General features: G+C 33.5%; 1 protein-coding gene across 2 annotated transcripts; it reads left to right on the top strand.

The window, feature by feature from the left end:
• The first annotated feature begins 1,957 nt into the window (after nucleotides 1-1,957).
• Nucleotides 1,958-10,708, top strand: LOC111054643 (galactose mutarotase). Of its 2 annotated transcripts, none has more exons than XM_022341704.2 (8): nucleotides 1,958-2,081; nucleotides 2,871-3,160; nucleotides 4,046-4,203; nucleotides 4,900-5,127; nucleotides 7,305-7,392; nucleotides 8,650-8,803; nucleotides 9,473-9,644; nucleotides 10,507-10,708. In XM_022341704.2, the coding sequence occupies exons 2-8, from the start codon at nucleotides 2,875-2,877 to the stop codon at nucleotides 10,594-10,596; spliced, it is 1,176 nt and encodes a 391-aa protein (XP_022197396.2). In that variant the 5' UTR covers nucleotides 1,958-2,081; nucleotides 2,871-2,874; the 3' UTR covers nucleotides 10,597-10,708. The 2 variants fall into 2 exon arrangements, with proteins under 2 accessions (XP_022197396.2, XP_022197395.2); XM_022341703.2 differs by having other exon boundaries at nucleotides 1,989-2,162.
• The last annotated feature ends 10,322 nt before the right edge of the window (nucleotides 10,709-21,030 follow it).

Below are 21,030 nucleotides of genomic sequence, written 5' to 3'. Positions count from 1 at the left end.
TTTTCTTCTTCTAAAAACATGTTGAAACAGAAGATTTGATCCACAACTGATCTTTTACTACTGTATAATGTAGAATAAACTAGCAGAAACAGTGACATTGTGAAGGGGGGTTCAGGTTAAAACCCCTCACATGAGCCCAAAAATGAGAACCAGAAATTCAAGATCCAAGATGCACTATGTAAGTTAAATTACCTCAAATCAATTTTTTCAATTATAATATTGTTTGTTGAACATTGAAAACTGTTAATCTCATTCAAATGGTTCCCAATTGACTACAATAATGACAATATCATTGGCAACATATTGACAGAAACCGGTTCGTTAATGCGTAAATGTGCCAAACTGTGAAAAAGCACATCGAAAACAAAGCTATAATTAAATTTAAGCAAAAACAATTGCCTAGATGATAGGGTATGTTGAAGAGACAAGAAATACCTCTCTAGCTATGGTTTCCACTATGAATCAAACGAGTCACATTCTCAGATGTAGGGCGGAAACAGTTTGGAGAGAAAAGGTTTGTGAAACAGTGGAAGGTTTGTGAAACAGGTTCCAACAGGAGGGGGGAGAGAAAAGGGATGGAAGAGAAAAAAATGGTAACGAGTCCACACGTAACTTAAATCTCATTGACGATATTGAATGGAAAATAGAATTATACGACAAAAATTCTCAAATGAATTTTCAGTTACTGAAAAAAAATCGGAATAGAAATAGGCCTACTCACCGCCCCTCTTTGCTCTTTCTATCACAAAAAATCACCAATCAGTAAATATTGTAACATACATAAATAAAGAACTATAATTTAACATCCCCTCTCTTCTATAAAATTCATGATGACCTATAAAGGGCCCAGCATTGTTGGTCAACCCCATTACAAAATCTTGGTTACGCTAACTTAAACGTTAAATTTTTTCCAAACAGATCATTCCAAATTTGATAAGAGCTCATGGCATTTTTAGGATACATTGTTCGCGGTATTTCCCACGGCTACGGTATAACTATTGCACGCGTACGGTAACTTGAAAGTTGTTATAGAATGACACTGATATAGCGAATATCAAAAAACCTATTGTGAAGTATTCTAGTATTCCAACCATTATCACTTAATAAATATTATAATAAATAAATTTATTATCAATTTGAAAAAAATGACTCAATGTAACTTAAATTGAGCTCTTTCCAAAAATTGACTGAATCACTATATTTACAGAGAAAACACTTTTTCAATCAACAATACCATGAATAATGTAGGTATTCAAAAAATGTCAAGAACTCTTACAATAAATTTGAGATGATCTGTTTCGAAAATTTCAAAGGGCATATATATCTCAAAAAGTAACAGGCTGATTAAAAAAATCCTGAGAATTTTTTCCATTATGATTATATAGATTAGGCCTATAGAATCCAAGCCGAGAAACTTTGAATAAATGTCAACTATAAAACGTTATTAAAACCCTGTTGCACAGCATTCAGTCGAACCTCAGGTAGTAATAAGCTGCATGCCTTGTTACAATATGCATAGATGACTGTTGCAAGTTGAACATGCTGCAAGGCTCGTTGAACGTGCTGCAAAGGTATGTATGTTGGACGTGCTGCAAGGGATGTTGAACGTGTTGCAAGAAAATGTTGAATGCCTTGTTACAAGATGCATACCCTGTTGCAAGGCGCATGTTGAACGTGTTGCAAGGCACATGAACGTGCTGCAAGGCATGTTGAACGTGCTGCATTGAATGTTGAACGTGTTGCAAGGAATGTTGAACTAGTTGCAGGAGAGGCGAGCGCACCGGTTCAATTTGGTGTGAAACCGGCGCTATTTTTGTGTTGGCCGCTACTCATTAAAATATTCGATCTTTGACTTGTTGTTCGCTTCTTTCCAGTCAGTTGACTGCTGGGTCATGGCTGCTACTTTAATGTCCTCGCGAGGTCGAAGAAGAAGAAAAAGAAGAAAGATAATGAGGAGAAGAAGAAGGAGGAAAAGTAAGAATCACAGCAGCAGACAGTTGACTATCTGTGTTGCGAAAGACGTCTCGCGAACCTCTATCTGTTTGCTATTCCTCCCCACTATATTGGAAACTTTCTTCAATGTAAGTACAGCGGATAATTATTACGATACTGTATTTGTGATTACATCAATATTGAGTACACGGTACTTCGTTCAGATACAGGTCAGTATTTAAATGTAATCTATTCATCAAATTCTTATGTGGATTCTCTTAATTCTCATCACATCTTATTTTAATTCTATTGTATGCTTTTAATTTTGGAATTTTAATTCATTTGTTTTATTTTTTCTCCCATTCGAATGCCAATTATGGCAATATATTATACTGCCATTCAAAGCATTACTCTATAATTTAGGTATAATAGGCTACCATAGAAAAACTATAATGAATAATTATATTAAGAATAGTTCTTCTATGCTGATAGTAAAAACAATATATCACATCTTTTAGATAATGATCATTAAATTCTAATCAATTCTTTTACAACTCTTCAGCCCCGCACAAACACATCGATTTATGTCCGTACGATATTTTGCCGTCCTCATGAATTCTATCAGATTAAAAAGAACTTGGCAAACATAATCTATTTGAAATCATCTGTTTAATCCAATGGATCCATATAAGGACTGCGAAATACCATACAAACAAAAATCGATGTTTTAACATTTGAAATATGCTTCTAGAAATAGAAAACTTTTTGGACAATAGCCTGTTTTTTTCTCTTCATAATATTCTATTGTTTGCTCTATCTAATTAGACTATCGTTATTCCAAAAATTAATAAAATAGTTGGATACTGAATAGCTATGAATAGATAGTAAAATATTGACTGTTTTTTCTATAATTTTGTATTATTCGTTGCCTATTCTAGATAGATGACTAGGATTACTCCAATGGGTTACCTGATGTATTCCGTCGCGTGTGTGGCGGCCATTCTTTTCACCAATGGTTGTCATGGAAAAGTGACTGAAGACATATTCGACTACTTTGTTGATCAGGACACGGGTGTCAACCACACTGTTCTTCGATACACCATCGAGAATTCAGAGAAAAAAATTTCGTGTCAACTGATCAATTTCGGAGCTACTGTCACCAGTTTACGTGTGCCAGACAAGGATGGCAACGTTGACGATATACTCCTCGGATTCGATAATGTCCAAAGTGAGTTATCCCATCTAAACAAACACTAATTTTTACAAATTTATCAATGTTATGTCTATTTATGTTCAAGCGAACCTGGAACTCGACAATGTTGAAAGTAAATTACACATCCTATTTCACTTTTATCTACAGGAAAGTATTATTTTATCTACAGGAACTATTCTTTCATCAAATTATTTTCATAACATTTTTATGATATCCTCTTACCTGTAGTAGGCTACATTCAATCATCAACAATATAAACAATTGTTAAATAATGTTTAAAATATTGTTGAATATGAATCAACCTGTTCTTTCTGTTACTCGCCTCTAGAGGGAGTATTTGAATTTATGCATGCTATTTCTAATTAAATTTAAACAATCCTGGAATTCGATAATGTTAAAAGAGATATGGTATTCCTCATACCTGGATTAAGCAACATTCATTCGAATTTAACAATATCAATTATTGTTGATAATTGTTGAATATAAGGATCTACCTGTTCTTTTTGTTATAAGCTTCCACAAGGATTGATACGGTATAACTTCAATTTCCTTGTGACTTTTAGTGGAGTAGCATAGAAAAACAATAGAAACAAGAATTTGTTTTTACTCTAAATTCAACGTGCTATATTTTACGTGCCACTCTTCTTTCTAGGAAACGGCTTCACAATTTATTCCAAATTGATTGGTACTTATATAGATCAGAAACTTCGCTACTACACTACACCAACTTGTTTACAATTCTATGTTTCAACAATCATGAGGTGGCTTGGTTTCGTCCTTTTAATAGAACACAATCCATCGTTTGAAGTTGTAATCTCTTCCAATAATCAATGGAAATTAACTTAGTGATTGTTGATTATTGAATGAACAGATAAATGAATGAATGAATCATTTTTGCAGGTTACAATGATTCGTTAAATCCATACTTTGGTGCGACTGTTGGTCGGGTGGCCAATCGTGTAAGGGGAGGCACTTTCAAACTTGATGGAACGCCCTACAATCTGTTCAAAAACGCGGGCAATGACACCCTGCATGGTGGTAGAAGGGGGTTCAGTCGGGTGAGGTTTCAAATTTATTTTCTTGTAAAATATTTAATCACTTTATGAATAATGAACTTATTTAGATCGATGTACACATATTGTTAAATACTATTTATATCATCAGTAATTCAAGTTTCATTAATCTATAGTATATGAACTGATTTATTGGGATTCCACAAATATTTTGAAAATATTTATTAAAAATTTATTTGTGAACACTGAAACTAGTTGTTATAATTTGTATTCTTAATCTATTATTTAATTAATTCCAAATGGTTCTATAATTCTATTTTATAAATAAAAGAAAGTAGCCCTGAATTCATACTTTTTAAGAAGATTTTGAAACGTATACGTATGTGCTAATCACTTGAAATTACTAGCATCCCTTATTATAAAGTCTCTCAGAGTAAAAGTCTCACGTTTTTTGGCACTTGATTGGCCAAAGCAAGTCGTGTCTAAACCCAGTGCTTCATTTGTAAAATTAAAGGCTTCGAAACGGAGAGGGTTATTCCCTTTATCTTCATTGAATCTTACTCTACCTCATCTATTGTCTCCCTTAAATTTGCTTATTTTCCCTTCATATCATTCACATCAAATATGTTTATTTTTTACTCCCGTCTTTCATCTTTATATTATTTTTAAACACCTTCCTTATTGTATTTCTTTCTCTCCTCCTTTCAAGCCTCTATTCAATTTCTTTCCTTTGATTTGTAGGTGATGTGGCAAGCTGAAATCAAAGGAGATAACCAGGTGAAGATGACATATGTCAGTCCAAGAGACTCTGAAGGTTTTCCGGGCGAAGTGACTGCGGAGGCTACTTTCACGCTATTGGTCAATGAAGTCACTAAGATCCCTCAACTGGTCATCACCTACAAAGCCACAGCCAATCAGCGGACACCAATCAACATAGTCAACCACGCCTACTTCAACCTAGCTGGGCATGTGAGTGAATTCAATCCAAATTGATTTTGATTTTGAAACTTCTTTTGTCCCATAAGTTTACATAACATGAGAAGTTCACAAAATGATTACATATCCTTCAGAAACAATAAAGCCCAAAGGCAAGGCCGTACCCAGAAAAAAAAAAAAAAATCGGTGATGGGGGGGGGGGGGGTTGTGATACTAGGCGGGGTCCGGAGGGCCCAATAAAACCTTTCAAAAATTGTCAAATAACCCTTTTCCAGACCATTATGTTTTTATTGACAAAACGAAGCTTCGATGTGCTTGCCGCTTGGACCATTTCCATACAAAGCCGTTTGAGGTTTTAAGGTGCTCATAGCATTAAGGCTGTTCGGTAAACTTTTTTCATTTAAATTGGATAATCTTTCTCAATATAATTGTTAAGATCATTATAAGAGTGTAAGAGTGAGAAAATTGACAACTGAAATTTTTAAGTGGTCTAATAAGCGAGTTAAGGGTCGTTGAATTGCTGAATCCATTTTCTTTCCAGATCATAAACCGTTTCGACTACCTATATCAACAGAACTTCTCTTAAAAATTCAAAAAAGGTATCTTCTCAAACTAGAACATTTTATTCCCCATATCGTTCATAAATAAAAAAGTAACATTTTTTGTAAATTCGATAACTTGTTAATTTTTGCATAAATCACGAAAATCGCATATTAGAATAAACTCCAACCCCTGTAATCCTCCCCCCTGGGTACGGCCTTGCCCAAAGGTATATTACCTTCTTGTTAAATTCAAATATATTCTCGATGGAAAGATACACATTCAATATCCATTAATTTCACTGTGAATATTCAGTGAATATTATTTCATTGTCACATTTTCAATTATTGAATTAGAATGGAATAATGGCTATATTCATTACATGTACAAGTAGATCAAATACAGTCAAAGCATAGAATATCGTAAGTATAATCTATGAGTAAAATGAAGTATTGTGGGAAGAAATATTCCTCTCTTTTTCTATGGTTCAGGCTCTTATCATAAAATGATCGGGAGAGAATGTGGCTCTGCATTTATTGAAAGTATAGTATAAGTTATAATAATGTGGAAATATACATTGACCCTAATAAGATCCACTTCAACTGTAAACATTGGGTGAATGGGAACGTTGAAGTTATTTTTATGAGGTATGCAGTCAGTTCAAAGAATGAAGTGAATATATTACTATAGATACATTACATTTTTAGTGAGGACTACACGCCTTATTCATCAGGAAATACAAACCTTAGTACCCTTTACTATTGAATACTATATTGTACTCTATACAATATGAATTGTCCCCTCATTTTCAACATCTTCAATTCAAACTTATATAATACAAGCATGTTCAATACTAAATTGCCATTAACATAATATTATACGGTATCTATAGTTACTATAAAATATTTTATTATTAATTTTTCATTTCAGTAATTTTTTTTCCGTGAATGAATCGTTCATTTAACAACATTAACATTATTATATCGCTATGAAATTACTTGTATAATAAAGTTACTCGTTTGTAATAAGAGATTATCATTGTTCTGTTGCTTTATAAAAACCGTAACATTAGTAAATTTATAATTATTAATTTTCTTCATAAATAGTGTAGAGCGTAGCGGTTGTACTACTCTAAAGTCTTTAAATTATTTTTATTTTAAGAGAAGTGCACTCCAATAGGGCTCATGCCTAAGTGTAGGCTACCTATCTTTATTTCGCTTTATGTTTTTGTCCTCTAAAACAAAACAAAAATGTTAAAATAAGTTGTTTTTCAAAGTGGATTTTCATTAGTATTTTTTATTTTTGTATTTTTAGCCGGTACAATGTTTTTTAATAATGTGTTGTGCGAAATAAATTGATATTTGAATTGAAAAAAATGTAATTTAGTATTGGACTTTTATATCGATATATTCTGTCAACATGCTTGTATTATATAAGTTTGAATTGAAGATGCTGCAAATGAGGAGACAATTCAAAAATATAAAAGAGAGTTTTGAACATGAATTTATTCACTATATGGATATTTAATCTCACTACTTGCAACCTTAATGAGATTAACTTTGAGTATTGGTTGAATTGGAAGCATTGATATGTTTTAATAAAGATGCTGACGGATTACAGTGAACCTCGCTTCATTTTTCAACCATTTTACTTTGTTTTTATGTTGATAGAAAGCTGGAAAAGATGGTATTTACCGGCATAAAGTGCAAATCAATGCTGACCAGTACACAAAACTAGATGCCACATTGGTTCCTACTGGTAAGTTGATAATTTTTCTCATAATAAGTCATTCACAGGAAATTGGTCAAATTTGATAAAGTTTAACATCAAATAGAAAATAACTTGTGTAATTGATAGAATTTTGTATTTAATAAGTACCTTTGACATACATGGCATAAATTATGAATTTTTACTTACTACTTTACTTGTTTCGGATGGACACGATAAGTCGTCAGTCCAGACTGCCCAATAACAGTTGTTAGGTCATGTTAGAGACCCTGAAATTGATTGTTCAGGTGTGACTTGAAAACTCAGACACCAGACCTGAGCCAGCCTGAGGTCACTCGATATTATTATTATTATTATTATTATTATTATTATTATTATTTATACGTATTCTCAACTTGACCACTTCCATAAACCACTTGACTCTTACATCATCATCAAAATGTTTTTGTATATTATTTTTGTACTGTTTTAGAATAAGTGAATACTTCAATAATTATTAATTGTTGACCACTCACTTAAACTAGATGGTTGAGAAAGGTTGGCCTAGTCACCGAAAATTTTCGGAAAATAATGTAAGTTTCTAAGTGTGTTTGTCTCTGTAACGTGTTTCCTGTTTAAATTAGTATCAATAATCATCAATATATTCCTTCATGTCTTCTTATCTCCTATTTGATGTTATTGTAAGACTGTCCATTATCAAATTAGGTGGACCCATCCCTCATCTTTGTAAGGCTGAATAGTTATTATTTTATTACCGTAGATCATGTTCATTCAAGTGCTTCTCTCTTTCATTTGATGGATAAGTTCTCTCTTTCTATTCCATCAACGGGAATACATACAATCTCAGGCATCCTTATTATGAGATTCACTCTAAGCTGTCAGCATTCCTTATTCCTTACACCAACACTTCTTATTCAATCAATGATGACTCAGTTCGAAATGAATCACATTGTAGTTCTAATTTCCTATTTTCATTCTTTAGTCGCATAGTGATGTGATAGTTTTTTCATTTTCAATTAATAGTTCTTGATTATAATATTTCGATGATAATATTTCTAGTTGAGACAACTAGAGAAGGATAGAAGGGTTTTTTGAAAATTGAAACTATTCAATTATTAGTTTTTGATTATCATATTTCTATTTATGGTTGAGAAAACTAGAGAAGGATGCAAGGATTCTTTGAGCATTCTAGAGAAGATAATCCATAGCTATTTTCTATTATTTCTTCATATTTTTGTAATATTATTTTCAGTTTCATTAGTTTTTTGAATTCATGTTTTATTTCAGGTGAAATAGTCAATGTAACAGGCACTGCATACGATTTGAGAAACCTGACAGTGGTCAAGGCAGCTATTGACGGAACCGGAAGTGATGGTGTTGACATAAACTTCTGCATAAATGGTGGTCGCGATGAACAGAAAATTCAACGTGATACCGCATAGTGAGTTTCTTTCCCTCTTTCACTGGAATAAATCGATTCATATTGCTTCACAGAACTCCGTCTATCAATAGAATATCCATTGCTTATCCATATCATTTCAGATGGGTTATTAGCATCGTAAATCTATAATATAAAAAGGAAAGAATTGGCTTATACACGTAAGGGATAGGAAGCATTTAAATCTATAGTTAAATCGATAGTTATTAGCATCGTAAATTTATAATATAAAAAAGGAAAGAATTGGCTTATACACGTACGGGATAGGAACGGGTACGCTTTATCAAGACTGACTATAGGTACTGGACTGATTGAAATTTTGCAAATAAATATTCTTGATTTACCGATGATGTCTATAGTCCTATTTTTAATCCTTCAAGATTTCAGTTGGTGAAGTTTTCAGTTTGTCAAGTTTTTAATAAGACCCTTGTGGAGCACGGGTTACCTGCTCCAATAATTCTCTATATCGTATCATAATATTAGTAGTATCTCGTATTATGAGTCACGAGATCACATTAGGCGTTTTTCAGGCGCTTTTAGACGAGTCGGCAGGGTAGGAGTCTCCGATTGGCTGATTATCAAATGGCCCAGTTCAAATTAGCCACGTAATTAACTAGTGGAAGAAGTAAGTGAAACAGATCTATTCAATAATTCAATCTGTTTTCTTTTCAGTATTGTGGACGAGACAAGTGGAAGATATCTGAAGTTGAGTACAGATCAGCCTGGAGTTCAATTCTACACGCATAACAATGATAACAAGTTCACTGGAAAGGAAGGATTCGTGTATGAAAGACATGGAGCATTCTGCCTCGAGACTCAGAATTATCCGGATTCTGTTAATCATGTAATTTTTATTTTATTTATTACATCAATGTGAATTATTTCATTAATTTTCTTCCACTCGGTATTCACGCAATGAGTATAGAATGTAGAATATAGAGTAAATATAATGTAGAATTACATTCTATACTCACTGTATTCACGATGTTGAAAGTCATGAGTATGAAAAATTGCAATAGTTGCCGCCAGAAAAAAGTGATATTAAAAACTGATAGGTCTGTTCTAAATTAATAATGTTAATAAGATCCTGAAATATTAATATTTCTGAATCAAGTAAATTTGATTGTATATTTTAATGACTTGAGCAATAAAGTTCTCCATAATGACGCAGACTCCGTCAGCAGTATTTATTGACGACTTTTTTATGACCATTTTTGCGTATTTTATGACGACCTTTTTTTCGGGGTTTCTAATCTATGGGTGAGAATTTTTCTGAATTTGGGGTGGGGGTTTGTATTATATAAGGTTTTTTTACGCCTTATGCTATCAATAACAGCTATACACAAGTATAATAACCTTATGAAATAAATTTAAATTCAAATTTATCCAGTCCAAAAAGAATTTTACATAGAATTGTGTGAAACATTCCTCGAGCTATATGCCATCTGATGTGATAGTATAGGAGAGTGAAGTGTAGTACCATAGCCACCTCTAATACTAATGTATTACTAATGTATTGGTAATAAATTAAAATTGTATTAGTTATAAATATATTCAATAAATTAGTGATACATTTTTTAATATAATCACTAATGTATTAGAGGTGGCTATGGTAGTACTAATTATGTTTAGTGCCATTTCTGAAGAGAAATAAAGATTAATAATTATCATTACTGTATATGTAACAGTATGTTGCTTTCTTACAGGATAATTTTCCGAACTCCATTTACGGACCAAATGAGCTCTACTCACACACATCAATTTATGAGCTGGGAATTTCAACTCCAACTTCATGATTTATGAATATTTCATCTTGTCAATCTGCTTGAATCCGAAGCTTATGATAATTTCATGACATGTATTTTCAATATGCAACTTATGTGATTTGAATAAATTGTTTTTGCTGTTTGTATTGTTTCTTTTTTGTAAGTCTCGCTGTTTGTTAATGGTAATTGAATCATCACCTATGGTAATAGGTAAGGAAAGTATTACTTTCCAAAAAATTAAGGTACCCTAATTTTTCAAGTTTTCTATACGTTTCAAGGTTCCCTGAGTCAAAAAATATGACTTTTTAAATTATTAAGTGATCATTTCTCTTCCCTTCATTAGATTCCACAGTAGTCTCACTTATTGCTCTAATGACTAAAGTTTGCACTTCCGATCATATTCCCATTCTAATTTTCGTCATTCATTGTGTTGTTCCATGACTTTTCAAAAGTTACCACAATACTTTTGAAGATTTTTATTCTACATGATTATGAAACCATTTCTACTTTTATTGATTTCTTCGACTATATTCAGAGATAAGGGAGTATATCTCTAAGGGAATACTTCTGTTCTCTCTCTTCTATTATAGAGATTGATCCTCACTTCTTCCTTCAATGTTATGAGCTTTATCAATCATTAGGCTACGTTTCTATTACTCTAGTATTTTTTATATATAGGTGATTTTACTATACCCCTCCCTTTTCGTGAATATTTGCTATAAAACGAATATAACTTGAAACGAATTTGGTTAGATTAGAAGCATTATTGCTATTTATATGAAACGCTGACATTTTAAAGTGAATTTCACTATTAATTTCCAAGACAACCCAAGTAAATAACTAATACCGTATTCAAAACAGATCTCCCCCTATTTGATTGTTTCCAGCCCACGGAGGATGTCCAGTCAAAAACAAGTCACGGGAGACGACATTCCTCACTCACTCTCTCTCTCTCATTATCTTTCCCTCTCTAACTCCATCTCTCTCACTCTCTCTCACTTTCTCTCGCACACACTCTCTCTCTCTCTCTTCAGAGAAGAAAAGGGGCGGGGAAAGTGCGACATCCTGACCACGGGGGAAATAATCAAGACTTGGAAATTCATGTCTCAGAAACCATTTTGCATGCAGCACGCGTCTTCAAACAGAAACCGCTACAATTAAGTTCATCAACTATATCTAATTTAATAAACTGCTAAAGTCGGCTCCCCACGAGAAAGTCCCCATAGTTAGGTTCACTACTCTGAACTGTCATTATTGGTTGGATGGGAAGCATTGGTGCTATTTTTATAAGGAATGCTGTCAGTTGAAAGTGAATCAATCCCACGATTGAGGACTATCCAGGGAGCTTCTCGAGGTGCGCCGACCAAAGTCCCCAGAATGTTGCTATTGTATTAATATTATTGATAGAACTGCTGCCTTTAAGAAGTAATAACTTCAACCGAGGTTATACATTGTAGCTGAACATTTGAAAAAATATTCATTCATTCATTTATCAATTCACAATTCATTAGAATGATTGGAGGAGAATCAACAGGAATAGCCCAAAACTAATCCTTCCCTGAATTTTGATCCAAAAAGTAGGTTGTTTCTTCCACTTTCCCAATTTGCAGTGGAAACACTCACAAATATAGCATTTTGAATTTGAATAGATTCAAAACCAACATGAATTACGAAATAACATAATAAGCACTAAAGCCTGTAGAATATTGATCTACTTTGAACAATTTTGATCCAAAAATTAACTCACTTATTAAAATAATTCCAGGAGAGAAGAAACTCGAAAAAAGATCTTCATGTATCCCCAGCAATAAATAATCACGTTATCATACTCTCAAATCCTCTTTTCTGAGAAGCATCATCAGCAGTTTGTTACCAGCTTCAGTAAATTTAAGTGAGATTTTTCTCTATTGTATAGCCTACGCCTTATAATTTTCTTGGAAGACACATTATCTACAAGCTGATTGAAACACTAGATTTTCTTAGAGACCTCAAACATTCTTCACAAGTTTGCAATAAATCATATTTTCCAAGTAAATTCCTCTTCTTCTTTTTCTTCTTGTTCGTCTTCTTATTCTTATCTTCCATCACCTCCACCTCCTACACGCCTTCTAGCTTCTACTCCTCCTTATCCTCTTCCTCTTCCTCCTCTTCCGCTTCTCCCACCTCTTCCTCATCATCCTCCTCATCCTCTTCTTCCTCCTTGCTTTTCCTCTTCTTATTTATCCCTCGCCTTCTTTTCCTCTTCGCCTTTCTCGTCTTCATCCTTCTCCTCCTCCTACTCCTTCTCCTCCTCCTCCTTCTCCTGCTCCTCCTCCTCGTACTTCTCCTCCTCCTCCTCCTTATTCTCTTTCTTCTTCTTACTCCTCCTTTTCCACTTCCACCACCTCTCCCTCCACAACCAAAACCGTCTTTCTCAATTCTCCTTTGCTCTTTCTCCTTCTTATCACTCTTAACCTTTACGTCCAACGCTCTTAATACCACATTTCTGCCTGAAGCCATGTCTCTGAAATGTTTTATAGTGTGATCCACTCTAAACTGTCAGTATTTCTTATTAGTAACATTAAACCTTCACATTCAATCAACCAATCCTAACACAGTCACTTTAAAACTAAAGGATTTCAAGAGCCTCCCACAATATAATTTATTGAGCAATAGCACAACACATTTTATAGATATCCTACGGAGTGAGCTGCCAATTATCTCTAATTGAAACTTATATCTTTCTGCAACTCCAAAACCTTCTTATCCCAAGTTCTCTACTGTTACTCAATATAGTTAAACTTAACAGATAAAAGTTCATATAGAAATTGAGTTTCGCGATAAAAGATTTATCGATATGAGGAAAATTGGAAGAAATTTATCATCATTTATTATCTCACACAACCTTTTCGAAAACAATACTCTTCATATAATTTATGTCTTGTGTATAACTTTTTGTGTAGTTGAGAAGTTGATATTGTGGTAATTATTCATATTGAATTAAAAAGACTGAGAAATTGTCAAAAAACCACTGATTTATTGATAATAAGAAAGACAGGTTTCGGTTATTACACCATTGTCAATCTCTGATAAACTAAATCAGAGATTGACAGAGATTGAAAGAGTTTATCAGAGATTGACAATGGTGTAATAACTGAAACCTGTCTTTCTTATTATCAATAAATCAGTGGTTTTTTGACAATTTCTCAGTCTTTTTAATTCAATATCTTGTGTATAACAGAACACCCTTTTAGATTCTCCATTGAACGCGTCTGACATGCGCAAAACTAAATAATGTACTTCATTAGAAATGAAAATTCAATATTAAGAAGTAGAAGTTTGTACAAGTGCGTGCAAGAGGATATTAATTTTATTTCAGCAAACATAATTAAAATATATCAACATATATTCGTATAGAAACATAGTTAAATTATGTTTAATATCGATTATTTCTTCATTTTAGCACAAATAATAATTCAAATATTACTTCTTTGCATCTTTTTGTGGTATTACTTTCATTTGCAAATGTTTACAAATCTTCATTACAGAACAAGACTCGAAGTTAGCACAAGGACTACCTTATTATTTTATCTATCAATGCTATTACATTAGTGTCATTGTTTAATATTGATTATTTTTTCATTTTATCACAAATGATTCAAATATTACTTCTTTTCATCTTTTTGTGGTATTACATTTGCAAATTTTTTACAAATCTTAATTACAGAACAAGACTCCAAGTTAGCACAAGGACTACCTTATTATTTTATCTACCAATGTTATCACATCAGTGCCATTTGCATCATAAATGAATAAATAAAATAAATAAAACACCTTCCTTCCCTTGAGGGTGTGTGCACAAAGGGTTCCGTGTTTCGCGTTCTTGGAATCTGAAGTTATTTATTGAATTAGTACGATATAGAGTGACGATTTCAATAATATTGATACATTGATACTGAAGCTACAGATACTAGAACTATTTTGTATCACTTGAATTGGAAAATGCAACTAGATCGCTTCTATTTGACCGCCATCATTTTGTCCATAGAAAGTGCGTGGACCCTTGAACTCGGAACGCCTGACCGTTTTTTTTGTGCATACAACACACCCTTACGAAACACAGTTTCCCAGGAAAACCAGAAATTCACCCTTTAAAAAACCAAAATTGAATGCCGCCAAGCAAATAATCACACACATGCCTGCTAGAGGTTACCTTTGACTTGGCAATAGATTGAAGAATGCCACACACCTTTGTGATAACGATTAGCACTTCTCGGGTTAACAAGGCATACACTTGAACTTTCAAGATGCTACATCAGCCTTTCATTACTCACAGAATAATGTGTAGTAATTGAAAACTCGTGTGTGAGCAGAGAGAAGAGAAGAGAAAAGAGAGTAGTGCAGTTCATTTCAAACTGTCAGCATTCCTGATGAATGGCATCAGTGCTTCCCATTCAACAAAAGCTGATAGTAAAACCTCCCAAACTCTCTGTGTAAGAGCTGTGAAAGCTGTACAGTTGTGAGATTTCTTCAAACTGTCAGAATTAGTTAAATAGGGAGCATTTATGCTTTTTTGTAGGGGATTGTGACAAATTGAGATGACTTTCACTAGAACAAATTGCACGTGAACTGTTCAGCATTGTTTGAATCTGAAGCATTGATGGAGCACTGACAACTGTCAGTGAATCTTACCATAGTGGCATCTCATCAAAGAGTTGTGGAATTCTGGGAAGCGTCGGCAAAAAAAAAATGCTGAATATTGCAATCTCTCGGAAAACTCGGAAAATTGATCAGTTATTCGACGCACTTTTTCCGATGATGACAAACAACACAAAATGGAAATGAGAAGTTTGACATTCACGGCTGGAAAAATAAGAGGGCAGTTTTGGTTTGGTTTGCTACCGGAAAAAAACTGAGGGAATTTCGATGAGGAGAGCTGTGTTAGTTGAACATGTATTGTATCAGTTAATTTTCTACAGAATCACTTGATCGTGTATCCTTTCTACTGATATAGTGAAGTTCACATTTTAATGGCAGTGGAGAAAGATAGGAGAAGAACGATGTTGATCCTCTGATTCGTCAATGCCTTCTATAGACGGTAGCTGATACAGGTTTATCGATGTAGTTTTAACTGTTCATTCTCGTTTAAAATAATCAATTATATTAAGCAAGAAATTATATTTTTCAGTAATTTAAAAATTAATTTTCATAATGAAGATTAAATATTTTTTCAATTAATCATTAATTCTACATTGCTAAAGACGATCTGGCAACAGAGCAAAGCGAGAAAGAGATAGTGCTATCCGCTTTGTTAAACGATTGACAATGATAGCAATATTGATATTCCTGTGAAGTGAACAACTACAAGACAACCTATATCGGACTATGTGTGACCTTGTCCAAGTTTGGGAGAGGAATAGCACAAGGTTATCTTATTTTTTCTCTCTCTATCATTTTGATGATGTGATAATTGTATCAATCAATAAAGAATGAAGAAGAATAATAAAGAATATAACGGCCCTTTCACTTAATCATTACTATCATAGTAAATCAAGGGTGATAATATATGTGATGTAACTGAAGCAAGTACAGATAAGTGATTCAATAATAAATGTGGAAATATTGATCAAATACCATTGCTAATCAAACACTGCTATTATAACAGTGGACCTCCCTATAGAATAATCACCACATTACCAAACTATTCGAGAAAACTTGACCAGTGTTACGTTGAGAATTGCGGTGCTGATGGAATATGCTACCCAGATACCATTCCGTTGAATTAAATGGAAAAATCGAAACAATATTCTATTCCTGAGATTCACTTCAAGTTGTCAGGATTCCTTATCTTATAGATAAGACAACGTCTCTCTTTTAATCAATGCTGACAATATTGGCATCTCATGCTGACATCAAGTAAATCTCATTCTAATATCAACAAATTTTCTGAAAAAGGAACCGAACTCATATGAGGCGATAAGTTGATTTAAAAATCGATCTAACTTCGCCTCAAGCTTCAGAGGTGGTCATCCAAATTGTTGCCTCCTCATGCTTCATTTATTGGTTCTCATGTTGGATGGGTTGGACCACGCTTGAAGAGTCTTCTGAAGAGATTCTCTGCTAAATATAATTCATGAGTTTAAAAAAAATCGCTTCCCAGTCATAAAAAAAATGTAGAAGTAGGCAATTATTTTCTTTCGTAAATCTTCTTGATACCATGGCTATAGTGAGGTCCACGTTATAATGGCAGTATTTGATCAACCTTGGTTTTGCTATCCTTGTCTATCATTCGACAAAGCCGGTGGTACTATCCTTTTCTAGGTCCACAACGATGCCAACTATGTTTTTGACAGTGTAGCAATATAATTAATTAATGCAGAGAATCGGCATCGCTATTCTTCTATCTTCATCCACTGCCATTATAACGTGGACCTCACTATAGTACATTGGTTTTTGGACGTAGTTTTAACTGTTCATTCTCGTTTAAAATAATCAATTATATTAAGCAAGAAATTATATTTTTCAGTAATTTAAAAATTAATTTTCATAATGAAGATTAAATATTTTTTCAATTAATCATTAATTCTACATTGCTAAAGACGATCTGGCAACAGAGCAAAGCGAGAAAGAGATAGTGCTATTCGCTTTGTTAAACGATTGACAATGATAGCAGTATTGATATTCCTGTGAAGTGAACAACTACAAGACTTAACCTATTTCGGACTATGTGTGACCTTGGGTTACACAAGGTTATCTTATTTTTTCTCTCTCTATCATTTTGATGATGTAATAATTGTATCAATCAATAAAGAATGAAGAAGAATAATAAAGAATATAACGGCCCTTTCACTTAATCATTACTATTATAGTAAATCAAGGGTGATAATATATGTGATGTAACTGAAGCAAGTACAGATAAGTGATTCAATAATAAGTGTGGAAATATTGATCAAATACCATTGCTAATCAAACACTGCTATTATAACAGTGGACCTCCCTATAGAATAATCACCACATTACCAAACTATTAGAGAAAACTTGACCAGTGTTACGTTGAGAATTGCAGTGCTGATGGAATATGCTACCCAGATACCATTCCGTTGAATTAAATGGAAAAATCGAAACAATATTCTATTCCTGAGATTCACTTCAAGTTGTCAGGATTCCTTATCTTATAGATAAGACAACGTCTCTCTTTTAATCAATGCTGACAATATTGGCATCTCATGCTGACATCAAGTAAAAATCATTCTCATATCAACAAATTTTCTGAAAAAGGAACCGAACTCATATGATGCGGATAAATAGATCCCAAAATCCATCTAAGTTTGCCTGAAGCTTCAGAGGTGGTCATCCAAATTGTTGCCTCCTCATGCTTCATTTATTGGTTCTCATGTTGGATGGATGACCACACTTGACGATATTTAGTGGAGTGAGGTCAACTCCACTATAGATTTGTTGTTACAAAAAATCGCTTCCCGGCGGTAAAAAAGTGTAGAAGTGGGTAATTATTTTTTTTCATTAACCCATTTCTCGATGCCAACGAATAGTTGATTTCAATATTGGATGGGTGACCACGCACTTGAAGAGCCAACTCTGCTATATATCTTCCTCTGTTTTTCATGAAAAGAAATATTAAATTCTTAGTTTTTTATGATGAAAATAAAATGCATTATTCTTTATTCATATCATTCATCAGTATAAAATAAACGTTTCCCTGTGGTAGAAAAGTGTAGAAGTGAGCAATTACCCATGAATCTACTTCTCGATGCTAACGAATAATTATTTTGGAAAGATGCATCCAAACAAAAATCTCAAGCTGTTAAATAATAATATTATTATCCAAGATGAACTTTGGAACCGTAGTAGAGTGAAGATATCACCAGCAGATCTTGGAAACTGTTCACGATTACTGCAGTGAGATTCACTTTAAACTTTCAGCATTGCACAAATGTGTAGCATCAATGCTATTAATAAGGAATACTGACACATTTCAGTTGAATATAGTGAGACCCACCAACTGACAGCATTGTACGAATGGAGAACATAGATGACGCTCTTAAGAAATGCTGAAAAATTGAAGTGAATTGATATTAGGGGTTGCAGGGGTTGGAGTGAGATGGGGGAAGGTCAGGGGGTTTTGGGGGTAGCAGAAAGTTCTAATTCTATTCGTCACGCTTTGTTTTGTCGCCATTAAACTTGAGCAAGGACTGATGAACACGGCGAGCAATGATATTGTTAATTATTATACTCTTGTAAGTTACTTTAGCAGCTAAGTGAGCAGCTACAGTTTAATTCACTTGAGGCTGTCAGAACTGGTTGAATGGGAAGCCTTGATGTTATTTATAAGGAATGCTGACAGTTGAAAGTAGCTGCTCTGTTGTCATGAGTGGGGTGGTGGGAGGGGGGAGGACAGAGCAGTCATGCAAATTAAGCCAACTGGCTGCAACATGTTGTCTCAGGCAAGTAGATGACAAATTCATTCCTTTGCACTACTTATTCATCTCTGTTTTCTTCGGCTTCTTTATCTTCATTCTCTTTCTAAGGATGCTTTCTTCTTCCTTGTTATCTCTTTCCATGTTTCTCCTCCTCTTCTTATTTCCTACTAGCTTCTAATTCTTATCTTTTTGAGGCGTATTTTTCTTGTTATTTATATATTATACAGACTTGTTCTTGTTCTTCTTCTTCTCCTCCTCATTCTTCTTTTTCTTGTTGTTGTTGTTGTTCCTCTTCTTCTTCTTCTTTTTCTTAAATTATTCTTCCTTCTTCTTCTTCTTCTTCTTCTCCTCCTCCTCCTTCTTCTTCTTCTTCTTCTTCTTCTTCTTCTTCTTCTTCTTCTTCTTCTTCTTCTTCTTCTTCTTGTCTATTTTCTTCAGCAATCTTCTTCCACTGTTGTCTTCAAATCCTCAAATAATTCCTTCTCATCTTCCAATTGTTTCTCCAATCTTTCTCCTTTCTTATCTTCTCCTTCTCATCCTTTCTGAGTCTTCTCTCTTCTACCTTCCTCTGTTTCTACTTCTACAGTGAATCATCCTTCCTTTGCTTCTTCTCTTTCTTATATTCTACTCCTCAATGCTCGATCCCTCCTTCTTAATTCTGATTTGTTATTTAATCAATAATTATTACTGCTCCTTCAATTCCAATTCTACTTTCTATTCTTCTTCTTGATGTCGTTCTGTTTCTGTTCTTACTCTGGCTCTTTCTCTCTCTCCTATTTTTTATTCGTATGACGTATCCCTCTCCTTCATCTTGTTGTCTTTCTTCTCCTCATTGTTATTTCTACTACTTCTTTTCCTTCTCTTCGTCGCTTCTGCCTCTTCCCTCTGTACCCGTTTGCAGATGAGTAGAGCTCTACTTCATGAGACCGTTCTGAAACCTAAAGTAACTTCACGCTACATGAATATTCATGACCTTACAATTACAATAATTTCGAGAAAATCCACTTCTGCTTCACGCTCTATCTATGAGTTTTGGTTGGATGGAATGTATATCATTCTTTTAGTATGGTGAGGCGTTTCAAGTTTGATATTACATTATTGAAAAATGATTCCATTCCAAAAAAAAAAAAAAAAAACGGAGGTATTCACTGATATTGTTGCAAGAAGAGTTGTCAGAGTTAATGTTTATTGTTCTTGAATGGAAAATATCGACAAAAAACTTGATTATGAAAACTTGATCAATATCTCAGTATGCAATTACTACAAATCGATAAAGGATAATTATTGCAAAGAAGAGAACGTATAATATATTTGTTCGATTCCTATATATTTTTTATATTTTCATACTATATATTCGTGCTCGTGAATAACATGTAGCAATAATAGATTATTAAACAATGTATCTGAGACAATTTATCGACACTACCTGCTGTTCTATTACTTCAATATATTTTCAAGGTACATTGCCCCCCGCAATTTTGAAATTTAATATGGCATTTAGCGTTGTTCATTTAGGAGGAAATGGCTGCTTGATTACGTCACTCCTACCCTCAAACGATGTTCACAGCCTTCTGTATAATTAATTTCTGTCTCGCGCTAAACTTCAGCTTTTTGCTCTTTCTTCTTCTTTGCCTTTTTCTTCGTGTACTTTTCCTTCTTTTCTTCACTTTTACATTGTTCTTGCCTACTCTCTCCTTTGCTTCAAACGCTACCTATATTCCAATATTGTAATTCCAGGGTGAATGTTAGAACAGTTTTTGAATAAAAAAGCTTGGAGCTATTAAGGTTAAAACAGGTTTTCAATGAGAATTCTTTGAGCTATTATTTATTTATTTACTTATTCATTTACAATGCAAATGACACTAATGTAATAACATTGAAAGGTGAAATAAAAAGGTAGTCCTTGTGCTATTTTTCTTCCAAATTTATAAGTGACAAAGTCCAAGATAAGGTTAGAATTTCACGTGTACATTTTTTATAAAATTTTAGTCCAAAATAAATATTGAAACTATAAATTTTGAATTTAGATGGATTGAAATGATAAATT

The sequence above is a fragment of the Nilaparvata lugens genome, chromosome 5 (genome assembly GCF_014356525.2).
Source record: "Nilaparvata lugens isolate BPH chromosome 5, ASM1435652v1, whole genome shotgun sequence".
NCBI classification, from domain to species: Eukaryota; Metazoa; Arthropoda; class Insecta; order Hemiptera; family Delphacidae; genus Nilaparvata; species Nilaparvata lugens.
Note: the sequence above shows the minus strand (reverse complement) of the source record. Positions and strands in the feature narration are given on the sequence as shown.

Excerpts from the sequence above, each read along its gene's own strand:
- LOC111054643 (XM_022341704.2), top strand. The coding sequence starts at position 2,875 with ATGACTAGGATTACTCCAATGGGTTACCTGATGTATTCCGTCGCGTGT. Across the intron at positions 5,128-7,304 it reads ACTTCAACCTAGCTGGGCAT|AAAGCTGGAAAAGATGGTAT; the intron begins GTGAGTGAATTC and ends TTATGTTGATAG. Across the intron at positions 8,804-9,472 it reads ATTCAACGTGATACCGCATA|TATTGTGGACGAGACAAGTG; the intron begins GTGAGTTTCTTT and ends TTTTCTTTTCAG.